Here is a 20,738-nt window from a genome sequence, read left to right as displayed (position 1 = left end):
TTGGAGGCTATTCATAATATTCAAGAACAACCTGATCGTAATGCGACCACTCATAGGCTTATTGTGTTTATACAGTTTTTTTTTTTTTTTTTTTAGGGGGGTTAAAAACAACTGTTTTGCTCGCAGATAGAAGAAACCCTGTTCATGTGCCCTACAGTTTACCATATATTATTCACTATAGCGCAATTGATCTCAAAAGCCTACAATTAACCCAAGATAAATTGCAACCCTTTATACGGATCCCAAGCTTCTGCATTTAAAATTGTGCATTTACCCACATTTCATAAAATCTGGAATCATTCATCTAATCCAATCCTTATAAATATGCCACATCGGCTACGGCTACAATAAGTTTATTTCCTTTTTTAAAAACTAACGATGTTAGTGGCTTTGACGACGACAACAACAACAACAGAAATCCCTCCATCTCCAGTCTCACCTACCGCTCTTTTGGTTCTTCCCTCTTGTGTCTTTGTAAGCTGATCTTTTTTTTTTTTTTTTCTCTTTTGGCTTTATAGCTGTTGCAAATCTGCTCCAATCAATAGCTTTTAAATTCCAAATACACTATTGCAATTGATTGTTATTGCAAGCTGTACTTATCAGCAAAAATTGATAATAAAAACAACCCAATTGATTACTATATATTCTGATTGATGAAGGGGCTTGGTCATTTATTTTCTTCAATGCTAGGTTACACTACTCATCGTTAGCAAACCATGGAATTAAAGACGTATGTGAGAAAGAGGAAGAAAGTACAATTTTCCAAATTAACAATCCATCACACCGTCGACACCTGAACTTGGGAGGACGGGATGGACTAGGAGAGCCTACTTGTTATTTAGAACATTTGGATGTATTGACTCTTAGCACAGGAAATTCCTCGTCACAGTTTTCTGAAAACCTAGAACCAATTATGAGTCTACAAGGTCTTGGTTGGCACCTCTTGTAAGCCGAAGCTCCGAAATAAAGTAGAAGATGAAGCCAAAAGACAAAACCAAAAAAAAAAACAGAGGAAGAACTCAGACAACAAAAAAAACAAGAGGAAGAACCAAGAGAATAGTAGGCGAAACTAGAGAATTTATTGTCAAGGGGGGTGTTATTTATTTTTTCTATCAAATGCACTAAACACGTTAGTTTTTTAAAAAGGAAACAAATTTATTGTAGCCGATGTGGCATATTCATAAGTATTGGATTAATTGAATGGTCCAAATTTTTTGAAATGCAGGTAAATGTACCATCTCAAAATACAGAAGCTCGGGATCCCCCTTTATACTCCTCCGAAATTACAATACAAAGTCATTGTAGATACTTCCTTTCATTGGTTCAAATAACATGCATTGCAAAACAGAATTTTTAACCACAAACTTATCATGCACGAGAACCTTTTCATGCTCATCAAATGACTTTTCAAACTCAAATAAAATCAGTCTATGAAGAAACAAGGATTTTTCATTTTCAAGTACATTCAACTTCTTAATCAAATCAAAATTTTCTTTTTCAATAGTGCTAACTTTATGATACAATTCATACATGTCAACTTCATTTTCATACAAGCTATCACTCAACTTCTTTTGGCCATTTTAAGAGTTTCATTCAGTTCATCAAGTTTTTTAACCTTTTCTTCCATCCTGTGATTATGTTATTTGAAATTACAGGTTTCATTGAAAAGCATATCATACTTTTCACATAATTCCCTATATGACTGATCATCTTGTTCCTTGTATGATTGGTCATTTTGTTCCCTGTATGACTGGTAATCCTTCCTATCATCTCCAGACACAGATTCTTCCTTAACTATATAAACTCTAGCAAGGCTAGAGTTATAAACATAACCAACATGAGGGCAAAATTATTTACCTCTTCATACGATGAAGTGATATAGTTGTTGGAATCATCACTATCACTCCATTGTGCGCTAATTGACTCTTCTCTCCCATTAGACTCTGTCATATGGTTATTTTCACATTCCACATCAATGTGATCAACACTGCCACACAGATAGCACTTTACAAAACCCTTCAAACTTTTGTCTTCCCTAAAGCCATAAAAGTCCAAAAAATTTCTCTCCTTAAAAATATTGTCTTGAGAGACACATGTAGACGAATTAGGAAGATTTTGACAATTCCTAGTGACTTTGGTTTTATCTTTGACAACCCTTCTATATTTCTTAACAAACAAGGCAAGCGCATCATGAATGCAAGGAGCAATTTGATACATTTTTATGTTTTCATACCTAATACCAATTAGCACCCGAAGGATCTCTCTATTTATGTTGAAGAGCTGGTGCTCTAATACCAATTGAAATTGAGTACTTAGGTGACGAGGGGTAAATTTAAAATATATTCAACCAAGAACACAACAAACTTCACACACTCTAGACCTTGACCAAATACTCTTATGACTAGTCAACTGTTATATATGAATTATACCAAACAATAACATACACATAGCATACCAAGATGTACCTGCAAGCCTAGAGAATTACTAGAGACAACCTAGGCACTCAGAAGGACCCGTCAATCTAGGCATCCTCTGTCTTAGCAACAACTATGGTGAAAGTGTGTGAAGACAGCATAATCAAGCAAACACCAAACAACAGAAAATGATGACTAGTTAACCGCAAGAACACAAACCCAGAAAACACATGAACATCATGCGATAACTAGTCAACTATCAAGAACACGAACTCATAAAATTTACAGAGATGGAAACCAGAAATTGTTCACCCACGAACCCATCATTGGGAAAAACTAGAGGTCATCAACCGACCAAGCAATCCACTAAGCAAAAAGATTCTTACAATGAAACACTAGCAAGCTCAAGAAATTCCTAGGTCTATTTGGGAAGATGAGCTTTCACCTCCTTTGTGCAATCTTCTTCTCCAGCTTAGCAAAACCGGCAACTTAGGTCTTCATGGTAATGACAACTCTTTCTTCAGCTCTTTCATCCCATGACACCAACTGGCTAAGCTCCAACTCAAACAATAACGAAATTTGGATTCAAAGGAAGAATGACCAATTTCTTCAAGAAACCATACTCTTGAATTTGACCTAGATATATGTGAGAGAATGTTTGATCTAGCAAGATGAAGTTTTCATATTTCAAATGCAGTTTTTTCAAAAAGAAACCATTTGGAAAAACTCAAAGATGAAAAATATGAAGGTTACACTTGAGGAAGAATAGAAGGTTTACAGAGAAATTTCTAGAACTTGCCTACAAAAGTGACGACTCCAAAATGAGGAATCCTTTGGCCTTTACACCCAAAAATTCCCTAGGTTAGAATTGACACATGGCAGCAGAGAGAGAAAGGATAATATGACAAAATAGTTGGTTATCCAGCTGGATAATATGAGCAAGGATGACTAGTCATACGAGAAATAGATGACTAGTCATCATTTTATGAAATCAATTTAATGCAATGTGATGCAATGCACAATTTACCTTTGTCAATTTGCTTGAACCTCCATAAGATAGTTGTTAGTTAAGAACACCTAGAGAAGCTATTCTTAATCTAAACTTGAGCTTGATAAAAACAATAAAAATCCTATTACAAAATTGTCAATGAAAGCCAAAAAAAAAACTCAAAATGCATACATTAACAATTTTCATGAACAAATTTTTATGCACTTGGAACAGTAAAAAGTTGATGGTATCTCAAACACTTTGAGTTACTTTTCTCATAATATATATATATATATATATATATATATTAAAAGTCTGGTGAGCTAGGCAAACTGTTCTCCTTTTATAATCAAAGCTGCTTTCATTTCTTTTGGAAAAAGAAAAGAAGGAAGTGGTGTCAAACTAATATTATCGGATAGTTTTTCTTCTTTTTCTCTGACTTCTGTGGATTAGTTGAAAGGTGCAGTTGGTGGGAGTTTAGTTGGCCCTCCCACCTCCCCAGTTTTGCGTTTTGGTTGGCATGATCTATGAGCCTATGACATTCAACAGTCAAGACGCGTGTTATAGAGTCCAATTTCGCTTTCAATTTCGCTTTAAGACGGCCCAAAAGTTTAAATATATTGACTCAAACATACATTATATGGATTAGTCCCTAAGATGGCCCAAAAGTTTAAATAATCTTCATATGTGTCTCCTTTATCATGAGTGGAAGATGACAAATTACATTGACAATTTTACTTTCAATATATCCTATATTAATATACTAAAACTCAAACCAATTTAGGTCGTCCCTAAGGTCCCTTGTCTCTATCATTTTGATGTTACAAATTTCTGACTTAGTGTATTACTTGTAATTTATCTATGAAAGGGTAAGACGTAAAATTCACTCAAAGTTCAAATTTTCAAATTGCATATGTGAATTTAGCCAAGTTGGCTAGAACGGATGTGCTCATCACTTTGCATTCGAGTTCGAATCTCTCTCCTTGTAGTTTAGATTTAAAGTAGTTTGGAAAATTAACTTTGATGGTATTGTATATCGTGATAGAAGACCAACAGCTCGATTCATTATTAGGAATTGCAAAGGCCAAATGAAACTTGCAGTTGCAGATTCCTTTGGATTTTGCCTCTGTTTTGGAAGCTGAAACTTTGGCATTAAAATATGGACTTATTTGGGCAAAGCAGTTAGGAGGATTAGCAAATATTTGTACTGAGGGTGATTCATAGGTTGTTATTAAAATAGTTGACACAGCAATTGTAGCCCCTTGACGCATCCACTCTCTTTGTCTGGACATTAACAGCCAGCAATTCTGCGTACTTTTAGAGAATGCAATAAGGTGGTAACTCGTGGTCGTCAACTTCCAAATCTTTATATTTGGTTTAATCATATACATCATTTTGTAGCTTTATGGATTCTGAAGCATTTTTATTCAACGAAGCAACGTACGGCGCACACGATCGAAGGTTAAAAAAGTGACATTATTAAAACCTTAACCACAAAAAAATCTCCGAGGAAGAAAAATCCGGCCAAAGTACAAACGTACTACATCACCTCCAAAGTATCTACCCCAATTGCCAATTCCCTAGGAGTATCATCCAATAATAAAGAAATAAGATTCAGACTTAGACGTTTTCCAACAATGAGAAGGAAATACGAATTAGCTTATACACATATTCTGATATGGAGGTTGTTGGTCTTAGGTTCAACCGAAAGAAGAAAGAAAGAAAGAGGCTGAGAAGTTGAGATATTAAGAAGAAACAGCCACAAAATTAGGTTACCCAATCACCAAACACAAACTACCATGAATTCCAAAACCCACTCACTTATTTATTAAATTATCTGCATAAACTTTTGGCACCATGCATGGTCCCATTGCTATTGACTTTTATCCCTACCTATCCACACTGATTGCGCCTTCAGTTGTGACTCAGTGTTTGCATAAACTAAATCCTTTTTTTTTCATTTTTCTTAATGACTTGAATATTAAGAAAGATGTTTGATTTGACCCAATTACAAAACCCATTTGCCCAAAATCTCAATGTTGTTTAATCTCAATGTAAATTGTCTGCCATCTATAAAAGCAAAGCACTAATGGTTAGTCTAGAAAACAAGGATGTCATTCATACGTCTTTTTTGCTTCTACTTTCAATTACGCCAAATATTGTTTGTAATTTGCCTAATTGGAGGAGCTCTCTTCTGCCGGAAAATTAAGATTTGTGATGAGTCATTCAGGTCAGGTGCAAAGTGGCACCACAGCTAATCTAGATGTGATATGTAGGGGATATCTTGGAGACTCGCATCCCACATGTATGCGCTCCAAATTGTCTCATGTAGTTAAATATGTCAATTTGTCTTTCAAATTGATGGGTATTCTTTATTTATTCAGTAGACATTGCTTTGCTTGCTAGCAAAAAATAACAGAAATGTGACAATTTAGACGGTGAGAAGTAAATTGGGATGTCTTAAAATATTTAGAGGATTTAAAACGAGATTGAAAGTCATAGCTTCGAGAGCGATTGCTAAACTTTTCCATTTTTAATTATATGTATATATAAACTCAAAATCCTAACGTTTAGCCATAAACCCAATAACACAAAATCGTTTTCTTTGAAAAAAATGTTTTACATAAAGCTAATGAACATTGAGATGGGACGAAAAAGAGACAAGGCGAGCTGTAAGCTTGTCTCATTCTGAGAATAATTAAACGGCGATTAGACTTTACCATTTTTTTAAAATTATTTGTTTTACATTAAAGTCTTGGTGATTAATTAATGTGAAGAGGTTCGCAATTTGGGTCCCTTTCTGATAATTAACATCATGATAGAAGCCGAAGATGAAGCATGTCCCCACGCGCTTTACAAGGCCAAGTATGAAAAGATAATATGTTTTCTCACGTGAAAACATTATCGGGGATGTTTGTACATATGTTCCAGAAAAGATCGACTTAAAGAATCTTCTTTATGACATCAGCAAGGGGTAGGTTCCTAATTCGGCAGGTTGATGCATTCAATTCAACCATGCAACCTAAGCCTGTTGATAAAATAAACGCACCACAAAGGCATCGGGCATGACAATTTGACATTACATGCTATAAACAAATCCAAATTCTCCAAATCTTGCTCACCACCTTCCTTCATGTCCAAATAGAGCTTCTCCAAGCCATAATCTCCAGCCACCACCGCCGTCGCCATGCAGCTGAATCGTCTCTGCTTTGTTTTACCAGCTGACTTCAATGAAATCGAGCCGCTGGATTGCCAAAAGCTGCAGAAACCCACAAAAGAAGAGATCAAAAAGAATCCTCGTGGTTATTGTACGAGTCATATTCTTGCTTTCATCAAGGATTCACTATGCAGGCTCTATTATGACTTCAAATGGATCCATTTTTGTCACCATGACAAGTACACGAAGGAAACGACACTCCGGTGTGTTTCAAGACATGGATGGGATACAACTTAAGGACAAGGCTGGAGGAGACAATCCGAGGATCTTTAGCTTTTCCGAGCTTTATATCGGTTCTAATGGATTTAGTGAGGATGGAGTTTTGGGAAGTGGAGGATTTGGCAAAGTGTACAGAGCAGTTCTGCCAAGTGATGGAACTGTGGTTGCTGTTAAATGCTTGGTGGAGAGAGGAGAGCAATTCGAGAAGACTTTTGTGGCTGAGTTATTGGCTGTGGCTCACCTCCGCCATAGGAACCTTGTCCGGCTAAGGGGATGGTGTGTTCATGAAAACCAGTTGTTTCTGGTATATGACTACATGCCCAACCTTAGCCTTGACCGCATACTTTTCAGGAGGCCTGAAAATATAGGGTCAGCACCTCTCAATTGGGATCGTAGAAGGAACATAATCAGTGGCTTGGCAGCAGCGCTTTTCTATCTGCATGAACAGTTGGAAACTCAGATCATTCATCGGGATATTAAGACGAGTAACGTGATGCTTGATTCCCATTACAATGCTCGGCTTGGTGACTTTGGCTTGGCACGGTGGCTGGAACATGAACTTGAGTACCAAACAATGACACCATCAATGAAAAATCACCAGTTTCGGCTCTCAGAGACGACCAGAATTGGTGGAACAATTGGGTATTTGCCGCCTGAAAGCTTCCAAAAAAGAAGTGTTGCTACTGCAAAATCTGATGTTTTCAGCTTTGGGATTGTTGTGCTGGAGGTGGTGTCAGGTAGGCGGGCAGTTGACCTCACTTGCCCAGATGATCAGATCATATTGCTCGACTGGATCCGAAGGCTATCTGATGAAGGGAAGCTTCTACAAGCAGGGGATAATAGGATTCCAGATGGGTCCTACAAGCTTTTTGATATGGAGCATTTGTTTCATCTTGCGCTTCTTTGCACACTTCACAACCCGCAATCTAGACCAAACATGAAATGGGTTGTGGAAGCACTTTCTGGCAACATTTATGGAAAATTGCCGGTTCTCCCATCATTTCAGTGCCACCCTCTGTACATCACTTTATCCTCTCCCACCACTACCAGCACAAACAACGGCAGCACCAACACCAGGTACACAATAGCCACTACCAACACAACTATTTCATCTATTTCATCAACTTTTGTCACAGCCACTGGAGAAACCATCTATGCCACTGCTGAATATGGAGGCAGTGATGTCAGCTCTTCTGAAAGCTTCCGTCAGAAAAAATCAACATTTCCCATGATAGAAACTCCACGAGAGATATCCTACAAGGAAATTATATCTGCCACAAATAATTTTGCAGATTCTCAAAGGGTAGCAGAGCTGGACTTTGGAACAGCCTACCAGGGCTTTCTTAACAACCGTCATCATATCCTGGTGAAGCGGCTTGGCATGAAAACATGCCCTGCACTGCGGGCACGATTCTCAAATGAACTTCAGAACTTAGGAAGGCTCCGCCACAGAAACCTGGTTCAGCTCCGTGGGTGGTGCACTGAGCAAGGAGAGATGCTTGTTGTCTATGATTACTTAGCAGATCGCCTTCTGAGTCACCTGCTTTTCCATCATGACTACAGATTTGGCAATTCCATCCTACAATGGCATCACAGATACAGCATTATCAAATCGCTTGCTTCTGCCGTTCTTTATCTCCACGAGGAATGGGATGAGCAAGTAATTCACAGAAATATTACCTCTTCTGCTGTTATTCTTGATCCAGACATGAACCCAAGGCTCAGTTCTTTTGCCCTTGCTGAATTCTTGACACGAAAAGAACATGGCCATCATGCAACTTCTAACACAAGCAGATCAGTTCGTGGGATTTTCGGTTACATGTCACCAGAATATATGGAATCTGGGGAAGCAACACCGATGGCTGATATATACAGCTTTGGCGTCGTAATGCTCGAGATCATTAGTGGACAGATGGCAGTAGACTTTCGACGGCCTGAGGTGCTACTGGTGAAGAGGGTCCATGAATTTGAGGCACGCAAAAGACCATTGGAGGAACTGGCAGATATTAGGTTGAATGGAGCGTACAATCACAAAGAAATGATGAGACTGATTAAACTAGGAATTGGCTGTACACGCTCCAATCCACAATTAAGACCAAACATGAGGCAGATAGTAAGGATACTTGATGGCAACGACAAATGCTTCATGGAAGATGGGAAAAAGGAGGAAAGAATGAAAGAATGGAGGCAAATGAATGCTTCTTCCTTGTCATTAATCAAGAGGATCCAAGCTCTAGGAATACAATGAAACTCACCCAATCGGCCTAACAGAGGGGCAAATAGATAATATATATACCGAAAGCTCTGATAATGGAGAAACTGATTTCTCTTTTTATCTTTTACACATAAGTTTTGTATTTACTCTTTTAGACTTTGTGTAACAAATTAAAGAGCATCATGTCTGCACGTTTTTTTATATTATTTTTTTGTGAAGTAGCGTAACTCTAAATGGGTACATTTCCTTGCCATATATAATGCCATGATCCACAGATACAAAATTTTCTCCAATTTTGTTTACAAAGAACACAGAAGAGCAGATACAGGAAAAAGTGAAAATACTGTCCATCATTTAGTTCTCATAGTGATTCACAAGATGGTTCAAACTAGTAAAGAAAATAATACATTAATTAAACATGATAGAACAGCTGAAGTGTTTTATACAAACTTAAAATGCTCTAGAAATATATACATATATAAATTTATCAATCTGACCTCATTTGAACAACTGCTACTGCACCCATTTCTAAACTGTACATCACTTGCTTGGACTTCGTACCGGAGACATTTCTTCATTTGTGTCAATTCCAACCCAATCGATGAAAGCAAAGAGGAACTCCCTGAAACTGACCTTCCCACGTTTGCTCCAATCCATTTCTTCTGCAACAACCCACAGATAAACAAAAATGGATTATGAGAACTTTAAAAACATATAGAAGAAAGGAAAAATACCAGTTTAACCATAGTAGCAAACGAATTAATACTGAATCGAGTCCTGGTGACATGTGCAGGAGATTTCTCCAAAGGAGAAGCCTCATTCAATGCCTTCACCATGTCTGTCTTGTTCAGTTTCCCATCACCATTTTTATCCAGAAATGAGAATACTTCAATTACGGTGTCAAAAGTTGCTTCAAGCTGTGGCGAATCTATCTTGGATGTCTGAAACAATCCCCAAGACATTATAAATTTGCTTCCAAAGAGAGAAATAAAATAGAGTTTATGGTGATTACATTATGAGAGGATGAAGGTTCCTTTAATAGATAGATGAGGCATAGAAGAACAATGAATTCATTGAATTGTATCCCTTCACTCCCATCCATGTCACATGAATGAAAAAGATCCTCAATCTCCTCCGCTGTCAGATGGAGTTCCAGTTTCTGTAAGCATTTCTTGAGTTCCTCAAGGTCAATAGTTCCATTTGAGTCCTCATCTACGAGAGACAGAGACAGAGAGAGAGAGGGAGATAGGGAGAACTTTCAGTAAACCTCCATGATAGCATCTTAGAAAGGTGAAAACGTTAATAATTCAAACACCTCAAAACTTACCATACTGTTCAAAGACATCTCTTATTTTCTTGAGTTCCTCCCTGAACTGAGGGAACCTCATGATTATGCTGTCAATTGACTTAAAATTGCTACGGCCCAAGGAAGCTCTTTTAACTTCAACCATTTTCTTTTCAAGCTTTGCATCCAACCTGCTATACTTGTTGGTTGAATCACGACAACAAAGCATGCTTCCTACTTTGTTTGATAACGACTTCAGATAAGGGCAATGAGATGTGCCTTTACATAAGACATTAGGAAGAATCAATTTAAGCTCAACAAGAAAGTTCAAATCTATATCCTGTCAAGATATATCCTGTTCTGTATTTACTTATTTAGTGATCAAAATAATAGTGATGATATTGGTGAGAGGGGCTAGTGATGATAAGCTGGTTATAGTTGTGAAACTAGTGATGAAAATGGTCAAATGGTTGTTTGGGATGGTCCAGTAGCTAGTATCTCCTCATTAAGGGCATATGGATATGTCATAGTGGAGAGTAAATGTGGCAAATTTTTCTTATTAATGGGAGTTTTTCAATGCCAAAGTAGTTACAGATGCTAGGGGGTTACGGGAGTTACCATAGTTAAGGGTCTTCAATGACAATACATTAGTGTTTTAGCTGTTATGTTGTTATTAGCCTTTATTAGGATACTTACGGGTTTTCCATTTCATTGTAACCACTAGAAAGATATCTTATAATTTGGGTATAAATATAGGTTGTAATATCTCAAATATTATAATCGAACATACAGTTTCTACATACCATAGTTAAGGGTCTTCAATGACAATACATTAGTGTTTTAGCTGTTATGTTGTTATTAGCCTTTATTAGGATACTTATGGGTTTTCCATTTCATTGTAAATACTAGAAAGATATCTTATAATTTGGGTATAAATATAGGTTGTAATATCTCAAATATTATAATCGAATATACAGTTTCTACAATAGATGCAGAACTTCCTATTCCAAATACGTCTAACTAGAAAAGCTATTAACAAATTCTGCATTACTTTTGGTATTACAACTGAAAGCTTCAACTCACTTACATGTACAGCCAATACGTTTTCACTTAGGAAAAAAAAATGTCTACGATCTCCTCAAATTCACAAACTCCAGCCCTCTAATAAAAACGAAAAAATAATAAGAAGATGAAGAAAAATGAAGGAAGCTTCTAAAAGAAAAACTTCCGTTGTTCGCCTTTACTCATTTTGATCAAACCTGGTGAAGAACGAAACCGCGTCTTCACAAAGAATTGATCATATATAACACTACCATTTATCTTATTACAGGACTGCTATCTTACTCTCTTGTAAAAAAACACAAAAACATATGCAAGGCATAATAGAAGCCTAAATTAACTACATCAAAGCAATATAAACCATATTGAATCACACACTATAATACAAAAATTAAATGCAAACAAACAAACAGAACAAGCTGGCTATGTGAAAAACACCAAACAGTAACAGAAATTCAAATCCAATCCAAACATAATTGAAGCCAGAAACTTTCTGGAAATGCCCAATTTCAGATTTTTATAGAAACATTTCATGGGTTTCTTCCAAAAAATAGTTACTAGTTAACAGCTAAAGAAAATCAAACTACAAATATCAAAAGCAAAGAAAGAGGGACGACTAACCTGTTGAAGTTGAACCCTTCATGGAAGCTAATTAAGCTAGTTCTTACAGGAGAGCAAGGCAGTAGTATCAAAACAAAGCCAACGACAGAAAGAGAAAACAAAGAGTACCAGCACCTACCCACCAAGTAGAGAGAGAGAGAGAGAGAGAGAGAGAGAGAGGGTTTAAAAGGGAGCGAAAAATGGGATGGTAAAGTGGAGATGCCATTACGGCTTTTGAAGACAAAGTATTGCTTAAACCTGTTTTTAAAACATCAACGGCACATTTTCATCAAAGAATATGTTTGCTTGGACGCGACTTTATAGTATACCACATTATGCCACAAGGAAGGAATTTAAGGCATAGAAAGAAAAATGCAACTTAAATCAACAGGAGATGTCAGTGAGGATATTCCGAACAGAAACAGTTTACAAAGTGCAAAGAAGTTTATAGCTCAAGTGTTCAAGAAAATTTATCAATATTCCTAAGGTCATATGTTTGATTCTTTCGTATTTGATATTACATGTATCAAAAGGGAAAATATATATACCTACGCATGCCTCATCCTAAATGTAGTAGGGCCAATTGTGCTTATGCACTCAACATACCCATATAAACACATATTTGTGCCACCAAGAAAAGATAACAATGAGACAAATGGCATTTCACTTAGACCATCTCCAACCATAAAAAGGCTAAACCTAAATTTTCACCTTTCAAAATAACTATTCATGTATTTTCCAAATTCAAATAATTTTTTCCTCCAACCTTGCATGTATTTTCCGAACAGTTGCAGGACAGTATTCGGCCTGGAAGATTGGAGATCGCCTCAAGATTTGAAAAGCAGTGCTACATGGATTACCAGGTCAAACTTAAATTATGGCTTCTTCAAAATAATGTACATATATGGGCTTTGAGACCCAGAGGGACAATAGTGGTCTCACCATAGAACGAAGGCTTTAACCATTTGGGCTTGAGTTCACATCCATAAAGGAAAATAAAGCATAATATGTTCATGCCAGGGCCAGTGTGTAATAGTCTAGAAGGCAGGCAAATCGACATGTATAAAAATAAAGGTCAATGCACATGGAAACAATCTGATTTACGAATATACAGACCGCTGATGGTACAAATTTACAAAGGATGGTACATTTCATATTAGCTAGGCAGAGAATAAATTTTTAAGGAAATGAAAAGAAAAAAAAGAGGGTTTCCATTTCTAAAGGAAAATCTTGAATTCATCCAATATTGCTCATCATTACTTCTTGCCTCATGTTACACTCCAAGGGCAACGAGTCTCCATTGCCAAAGAAGGGCCCTTGTCTTTTCTTCATTGCAGCAGCCAGTGAACTCATATCCATTAGAGAAACAGGGATTCCAGTTGATGTAAAGCAGCTGTCAACAGAGCAGTTGCCAATCCGAGCCAGTACAGTGGAGGCATTTCTGTTCTCTAAAGCGGCAGCAATTTCAGACAAGCAAGGCTTTTAAATATCAAGCCAGTAAAGAGATACTCTTTAAATATATACGAATATTTCAAAATATATACTTAAAGCGTATAGCCGCATGGGTATACTTTTTAAATATATTCAAATTTAATAGTTAGCCGGCTATACTATTAATATATTTAAAACATACAATGTTTAAAATATTCGAATATATATATATATATTAAATAATACTCTTTAAATACTCATATATTTAAACAGTATAGCCGCCCGGCGGTACTATTTAAAATTCAAAAGTGTATCATTTTCAGGAATTTTGTTGTTGTGATGTACTATGTAAATCCCATACTTCATCAAATCACCTCATTAGAGCATCCACAATGGGCTTCATAAACCATCTCCTTAGACAAATTTTAAGGAGGAATAGTAAAATACAACTCCAACCATACTCCATAACTCCAACCATGCTCCTTATCCACCTCCTAAAATAGGGAGTCCTCTAGGAGCTCCTAAATCTGAGGAGAGAGAAAGGACTCCTAGTGGCTCCCTATAATTTAATGCTGCTTTATTTAATGAGTATTTCAAACCTTTATTTAATGCTAACTATTTTTTATTTTATTTTTTAATAGAGATGGACCAATCAAAAAGAGTTATAACATTTATGACTCACCAAATTAGGGAGTATGGTTGGAGTTGAAATTTTTTAGAGAACTTCTAAAATAACTTTCTTTTATATTCTTAGCCAAATTTTAACTAAGAAATAGAGAGCGTCATTGTGGATGCTCTAAAAGCTCCTTAAATCTGAGGAGAGAGAAAGGACTCCTAGTGAGTTCCTATAATTTAATATTGCTTTATTTAATGAGTATTTCAAACCTTTATTTAATGCTAATTATTTTTTATTTTATTTTTTAATAGAGATGAACCAATCAAAAAAGAGTTATATAATTTATGACTCTCCAAATTAGGGAGTATGGTTGGAGTTGAAATTTTTTAGAGAGTTCCTAAAATAGCCTTCTTAAATTCTTTAACTAGATTTTAACTAAGAAATAGAGAGCATCATTGTGGATGCTCTTACAAAAGCTTAACCCTAGAAGAAAATAGAAAGGGAAAGGAAACCCAGGAAAACTATACACCATGTTAAAAGGAATAAACACCTTCACCCTTATCTTAATCCATTACAAACACAACTTCCTCACTCATACCGTCATCACCAACATCATCAATAATAATAATAATAATAATAATAGAGAAAAAGAATATACTCTCAAAAGAGCAATACCTAAAACAAGTCTGCTAAACTGGTATGACATCATTCTTGATGCATCATTACATCTCAAAACAATACCCTAAGGCTAGCTGGAAAGATACATTTGGCCCACTCACATCCTGTCGTGATCGGCTCAAGGGGAGGAACGATCATCAGCACATCAGCACAGTTGTTACCCGGTATACACTTCCTAAAAACATGAAGACTAGATATTTGAAAGCACACTATAAACTCCTTATAATGGGCATTTATGTTTAACACAACTATAAAAACGATAGATTATGAGGGAAAAACTCAGAAGCATTTATGATTTATAATTATAAGAAAAAAGCAAGAGATGTTACCCTTCTTTCAACCGCATCATGCGATCATCACTTGAAAGATTCCTCTCTCCCAACCACCTAAAAAAAAATAACTAAGCATGCCTCATCCTAAATGCAGATGTAGTAGCACCAATTGTGCTTCATGCTGTAAGCTTATGCACTGAACACACCCATATAAACATGTATTTGTGCTACTAATAAAAGATAACAATGAGACCAATGGCACTTCACTTATGGTGTGAAATGCAGTGCTACATGGATTACCAGGTTAAACTTAAATTAGGGCTCTTGAAAATAAGGTACATACATGGGCCTGAGATCCATAGTGAGTAATAGTGGTCTACGCATGACATTAAAAAATTGAGCAGGATTTGAGGCTTTAACTATTTGGACTTGAGTTCACATCCATAAAGTGTTGAGTTTATGATCAACTTAGTGAGATAGTATGTTTATGATCCCAACTCAAAAGGAAAAGAGAAGCATATATGATCATGCCAGGGCCAGTTCAGTGTGTAAAGGCCTAAAAGGCAGGCAAACATGTATAAAAATAATGGTGAATGTGAATCCACATGGAAACAATCTGCTTTACGAATATACAGACCACTGATGGTACAAGTTTACAAAGGATGGTACATTTCAGATTAGCTAGGCAGAAAAGAATTTTTTAATGAAAATGAAAAGAAAAAAAAGAGGATTTCCATTCCTAAAGGAAAATCTTGAAATTCATCCAATATTACTCATCATCCATTCTACTTCTTGCCTCATGTTACCCTCCAAGGGCAACGAGTCTCCATTACCAAAGAAGGGCCTTTGTCTTTTCTTCATAGCAGCAGCCAGTGAACTCATATCCATTGGAGAAACAGGGCTTCCAGTTGATGCCAAGCAGCTATCAACAGAGCAGTTGCCAAGCCGGGCCAGTACATTGGAGGCGTTTCTGTTCTCTAAAGCGGCAGCAATTTCAGACAAGGAAGGCATTTTCATGGTATCAAGTGGGGTTATCCCTTCACAGTCATTAGAAACCTTAATAGCTAGTTGAGAGAGTTCCTCCTTAGCAGCTTCAAGCCCAGCAGCCGATGCAGCCTGATCATTCAGAGCCTTACAAGCTTTCTCAAGTATTGACTGAAGATACTTGCCCTGTGCTTCAATTCGAAGTTGAAGACGACGCTGAACCTGCTTATAATATTAGCCATAAGAAATTGCTGCTTAAAATTCATAATTAAATTATCATGCCACTTGAGGGGGGAAGAACAAAGAAAAATGAATAAACTGGACGGACGAAGAGTATTTAAGTTCAAAGCTGCCAATGGATGAGTTTTATAGGATCAAGGCAACCTGAAATATAATACATATATATATATATATATATATATATAAACAAGGTTATTTTTCTCACGAGGAGCTCCTGACCTGTGGTTATATTTAGAAGTTTATGTGGCCTGTGCATAACTGGTAAACAAATGATACAATTGCTCAAGGTGGTTTTTGGTCATGCGGAAACCTATAAGCCTGCACATTACTAGCTAAACAAAACAAACAAAAGCGACTAACCTCCAGCTGCTCATGCAGTCTCCGTTGGACTTCCATTTGTACTCGCAAAGCCTCAGTAACCTGGTAGCCACTGTTTGAGACATCAAAAACAACAATTACATGAAAATTGATAAGCATTAGTAGTAATTACTAAAGGAGGAGTAGTAAGTGAAAGATCAAATACTCATTCAAATCTTGCGCAATCACTCTGGATGAGGTTGCTGAAGATGAACCAGTGTCCTGACTTTCAGCAATGCAAGAAGCTGCAATCCCTACACATTATTATGTAACTAATAAATTTTCCAATAGCCACAACTTATCACCGGGAACTTTTGGCACACCAACTTTTCACTACTACTTCAGAGATAAGATTGTCTACGGACTCTAGTCTCCCGAAAGACATGCCATTTTCACCAGCAGATGTCACAGTTAACAGTTACGAATTCGGATCTTCGTAGATTTCCCACCCACCCCCACCCACCAAGGTCAAAGAAAATTATAATGATAACACAGCACCCCAAAGCAAATGAATTAGAGGTGGCCCATGCAGTTTATAATAATTTATCTAGAAGTTTCTTGCCTTAAAAGTTTACAATATATAAACCAGACCAGCAGTGGAAAAGAGAGGGAATGCAAGAAGACAAGAAAGAAAAAGGAAGGAAAGATAAAGACCACAGCCTGCTGAAAATAGCACTTTCTTTGTGCTAAATGTATTAATACAACCTGCAGAAAACGTATAAAATGAAAATTGAAAATGTGCTTTTTATGTTGGGTTGTTTCTAGTAGTATTTGTGATTTTCCTCTCCTTTAATTAGGGATCATCAACATGACACAGAAAATGTATACAGTTTTTAATAATACAATGTTCCAGCTCTTAAATATTTTAAAGGGTTCAAGGTTAATACCATCCTTGGAGTTTTCAGCTGAATCTTTGCATGATTGCTTCCCCAACCGGTATTTCTGCAAGTATCATCAATTAAACAAAGAAAAATTAAAACTATTATATATTTTATACTACCAAGTTTCAGATCAAATCATTAGGGGAAAAAAAAACTACAGAAGATAACTAGGAAGAGGGAGGTAAATATACATTGTAGATGCATGCAACACTAATCAGTTAGAATCTAGATCAAATGTTCTTGAGCCTTTATCTTTAAGTCTCGAATACCAGTTACCTCCCTCCCTCCCTCTCTCTCAACAATTTGAATTCTAGCTCATCACAAAATACATAATGGGAAATAGAAACAAACCTGAAGATGAGATTTCAAGTGATAAAGGGTTAGGCCTTTTACTCCCATTGTTCTCATAATGGCCTTCGGTGTTGCTTCTGTAATAAGAAAGCATTTAAAAACACAACAATAAGAAGAAGAAAAAAAATTTATCCTATGGCATACAGCTGCTGGCTAAACAATAAGGAACCTAAGAAATGAAACATGAATGGGACAGAATGGGACTTAAGGCAATACAGATTGGCCTTATTCAAAAACTGAGCAACAAGAATGATAAGCCTGAATATAATCTGAATTATGATATTTAATCACCAGTGAAGTTGTGTCCACATATATTCCTAATTCATATGAGACATTGGTGACTACACTCCTAGTTGGGAAAGACACGTGGACTCTGGATGAGGTGTCAAACTGTCTCTCAGAATTCAATTATATCAAGGTGGTCTGGTGAAGTCAGATTCCAAGCCTAATTGGAGTAGAGGAAGGAGCAAATCTAGAGTGGGAGCTCTGGTAGGAAAGGTGATCACAACGAGTCATGTCAAAAAAAAGGTGTTGAGCATTTCTTCGACAAGATGTGGCATATCAAGAGATACAGTGAAGTAGAGATTGGTTCAAAACTGTTGTTTGTGACTATTAATGATAGTTCCTTTTTGGACCGTTGAATGTTGGACTCAACATGCTCATACCATTGTTCATATCGAGTGGTTTGATGCTTATAAGCCCTGCAATGTCGATACAATTATGATGGGTAATGGTTTCACGTGTAAAGCTGTTGGAGTAGGCACATGAAATCAAGGTGTTTTATGGGAATGCTAGAACATTGGGTGAGGTGAGACGTGTTCCAAATTTAAAGAAGAGTTTGATTTCTTTGAGGTCACTGGATGCTTTGGCTTATGGATTCTCAGCTAAGGAGCAAAAAGACCCAATGTTACTGATGCAATGCTATTGCTTATGCACTGAAAAGTTGAACTTCTGCAAGAATTATAATGTTGTTAGAGAAAATAATTGAGATGCCATGGGAAGCAAGAATGACAAGACTCTGAGCAGGTGGAGTTAGGAATCAACCAAGGAAGGCCTTACTTCATTGTTAGAGATAGAATTGATCTAATGTTAAAGAAGTGGTGGGCACACCTCTATCCATAACAAAGGTGCAAGGGTTTCTTAAATTCATATCATTCATATGGTGTTTGAAGTGGAAATTGGAGAATCTGAGTCAAGGTTGAGATTTGTTAGAATATGAATCGAATTAATATTTGAGTTTAGTTTCCTATTTCGGCTCTCCTATACTGACTATATTGAACAGGATGCATAGAGAAAGTTTCTTGCTCCCAAAGTAAGTTTTCCTACTCCCAATTAGTTTCGGGTTTTCCCCTAAGTCCTTATGAAGGCCATTAGGGTGTGCATATTGACAAGATACTGAGGGGAATAATGAGCTTGGGTGTATTGGCATTTGGGTTCAAGATTCGTAAGTGTGTGAAGTTGAGAGTTGGGGGTCATCCTTGCATTTGTTTAATTGACAGTGAATTTTTATTACAATCCCCACCCCACAACAAGCCACAGCCCCCCCCCAAACAACAAAATCCAAAGAAGGGTAAGAACACCCTTATTAGTCACTGTAATTCAACATGACACTAAATTCGTGAAAAATCATAAGACAAACATGATAAAGTCATTGGAGGGAAGTAAATTTTCAAATTTTTTTTTTTAAAAAGGAAATATTCCCTAAGCATCTACGATATCCCTTGCCACAATAAAGGTCACACAACAATAAGACACACTCAATAGCACCAAAAGATAAAAGGACAAAACCCAACAACCAGAAGACAATTTAGAGCAACATACAACCCAGAAATTAAACCAGATACAAGCTGCAGCGCCACACAACCAATACAAACACATAAAATGCTCTTGGGGGAGAAACTAGAGCACCAAACAACATAAAAAACCAAGAATTTAAATCACAAGCAAGTAAAGAACCAAATACTCACTGTCAGGGCCACCAAGTTGAGTCACAGCATCCACAAACCTCTCATGGAGCTCCGCAGTCCACCTCAGCCGGGGCTTTGGATCCGTAGTCAGAACCAAGCAAGCATCGCCAGGCAGGTTCGTGCCGTCCAACGATCCACTGAACTCTCCATGCCCACAAATACTCCCATCCATAGGAAGAGAATGAATAGCAGAATACATTCTAAAACTTCTCCTGAAAAATAAAAAAAAGCCCACAAAAAATTCCTTCAGAAAGTGATTGAATTTACGACCCAGGAATGTATGCAGACCCGTTTGGAAAAATGGGTACCTGGGATTCGGGGCTCGGAGCCCCGAAAATGCAGAGAAGAAGAGGAGAAGATATATCAGTGAGTTTGGAGAAATGGGTCTGTGCTGTGAGAACTTTGAGTGTGGGAGAGAGAATATGAGTACAACTAAGGCATGCGAGGCTGAGCTCAGCTTAGCTTATAGCTTTAGGGCCTTAGACAGCGATGTCTTGTTGTGTCTCTGTCTCTCTGCTTTCTTTCTTGTATATTTTACTTTCTCTCTGTTTTGTCTGCTGAAAATGGCTATTCAGAGAGGCAACGTGTAGCAGTCCTTGGTTGGCATGTGATACTTCTGTGCTTTTTATAGTTTTTTCTCCCAATTTTCTATTGGAGATTCAAATGTTTTACATCTATGTTTCGATTTTATAAAAGACATTGTGAATTGTGATGTCTCCTCACATCTTTAAAATCCTTCTAAATAATAACACCTTTTAATATAAGTCTTTGATCTTGAAATTTCCTTTTTAGAGAAAGAAAATAGCTTTTTATTTTCTCTTGCTCTTTAAGAAACCTGGCTTCTTTTTTATGTTGAAAGCAAGTGTCGATATGCCTTCCATCCTCTATAAAACAAAAACAAAACAAGTGTCTTCCGTAATATAATATTAAAAAAATACAGGGGCCAAATAATAGACTATTGAAA

At 36.8% G+C, this 20,738-nt stretch overlaps 3 protein-coding genes across 5 annotated transcripts; 1 reads left to right on the top strand and 2 right to left on the bottom strand.

Moving 5' to 3' along the window:
* Positions 1-6,268: 6,268 nt before the first annotated feature.
* On the bottom strand, positions 6,269-12,237 carry LOC103324239 (Calcium-binding EF-hand family protein). Of its 3 annotated transcripts, none has more exons than XM_089046582.1 (6): positions 12,019-12,237; positions 11,426-11,499; positions 10,381-10,617; positions 10,066-10,265; positions 9,788-9,994; positions 6,269-9,715 (listed from the first exon to the last, which is right to left on the bottom strand). In XM_089046582.1, exons 3-6 carry the CDS (start codon positions 10,565-10,567, stop codon positions 9,494-9,496), a joined length of 816 nt encoding a protein of 271 aa, XP_088902708.1. In that variant the 5' UTR covers positions 10,568-10,617; positions 11,426-11,499; positions 12,019-12,237; the 3' UTR covers positions 6,269-9,493. The 3 variants fall into 3 exon arrangements, with proteins under 3 accessions (XP_088902708.1, XP_008224500.1, XP_088902707.1); XM_008226278.3 differs by lacking the exon at positions 11,426-11,499 and having other exon boundaries at positions 6,269-6,661; positions 9,551-9,715; positions 9,820-9,994; positions 12,019-12,209; XM_089046581.1 differs by lacking the exon at positions 11,426-11,499 and having other exon boundaries at positions 12,019-12,235.
* Positions 6,590-9,254, top strand: AP4.3A (protein kinase family protein). Its single transcript, XM_008226276.2, is given in 2 exon segments — positions 6,590-6,814; positions 6,816-9,254. Coding segments are annotated over 2 exon segments (2,496 nt in total). The 3' UTR covers positions 9,087-9,254.
* A 3,297-nt stretch (positions 12,238-15,534) lies between the features above and the next one.
* LOC103324237 (protein PHR1-LIKE 3) lies at positions 15,535-20,316 on the bottom strand. Its single transcript, XM_008226275.3, has 7 exons — positions 20,083-20,316; positions 19,775-19,986; positions 17,808-17,884; positions 17,463-17,517; positions 16,742-16,829; positions 16,579-16,648; positions 15,535-16,200 (listed from the first exon to the last, which is right to left on the bottom strand). The coding sequence occupies exons 2-7, from the start codon at positions 19,971-19,973 to the stop codon at positions 15,754-15,756; spliced, it is 936 nt and encodes a 311-aa protein (XP_008224497.1). The 5' UTR covers positions 19,974-19,986; positions 20,083-20,316; the 3' UTR covers positions 15,535-15,753.
* Between the last annotated feature and the right edge of the window lie 422 nt (positions 20,317-20,738).

This window comes from Prunus mume, linkage group LG2 (genome assembly GCF_029339155.1).
Source record: "Prunus mume cultivar Tortuosa linkage group LG2, ASM2933915v1, whole genome shotgun sequence".
Classification (NCBI taxonomy): domain Eukaryota; kingdom Viridiplantae; phylum Streptophyta; class Magnoliopsida; order Rosales; family Rosaceae; genus Prunus; species Prunus mume.
This window is presented reverse-complemented; position numbering and strand designations above follow the sequence as displayed.

Bases quoted from the DNA above. Each gene is read 5' to 3' on its own strand.
- LOC103324239 (XM_089046581.1), bottom strand. From the start codon at position 12,040: ATGAAGGGTTCAACTTCAACAG. The intron at 10,618-12,018 runs GTTAGTCGTCCC...TCTTATGTAAAG, and splicing joins GAAGGGTTCAACTTCAACAG to GCACATCTCATTGCCCTTAT. The intron at 9,716-9,787 runs GTATTTTTCCTT...GGGTTGTTGCAG, and splicing joins TTGCTACTATGGTTAAACTG to AAGAAATGGATTGGAGCAAA.
- LOC103324237 (XM_008226275.3), bottom strand. From the start codon at position 19,973: ATGTATTCTGCTATTCATTCTCTTCCTATGGATGGGAGTATTTGTGGG. The intron at 16,830-17,462 runs GTATTAACCTTG...AATAATGTGTAG, and splicing joins AGCTGAAAACTCCAAGGATG to GGATTGCAGCTTCTTGCATT. The intron at 16,649-16,741 runs GTATTTGATCTT...TGTCTCAAACAG, and splicing joins ATTGCGCAAGATTTGAATGA to TGGCTACCAGGTTACTGAGG.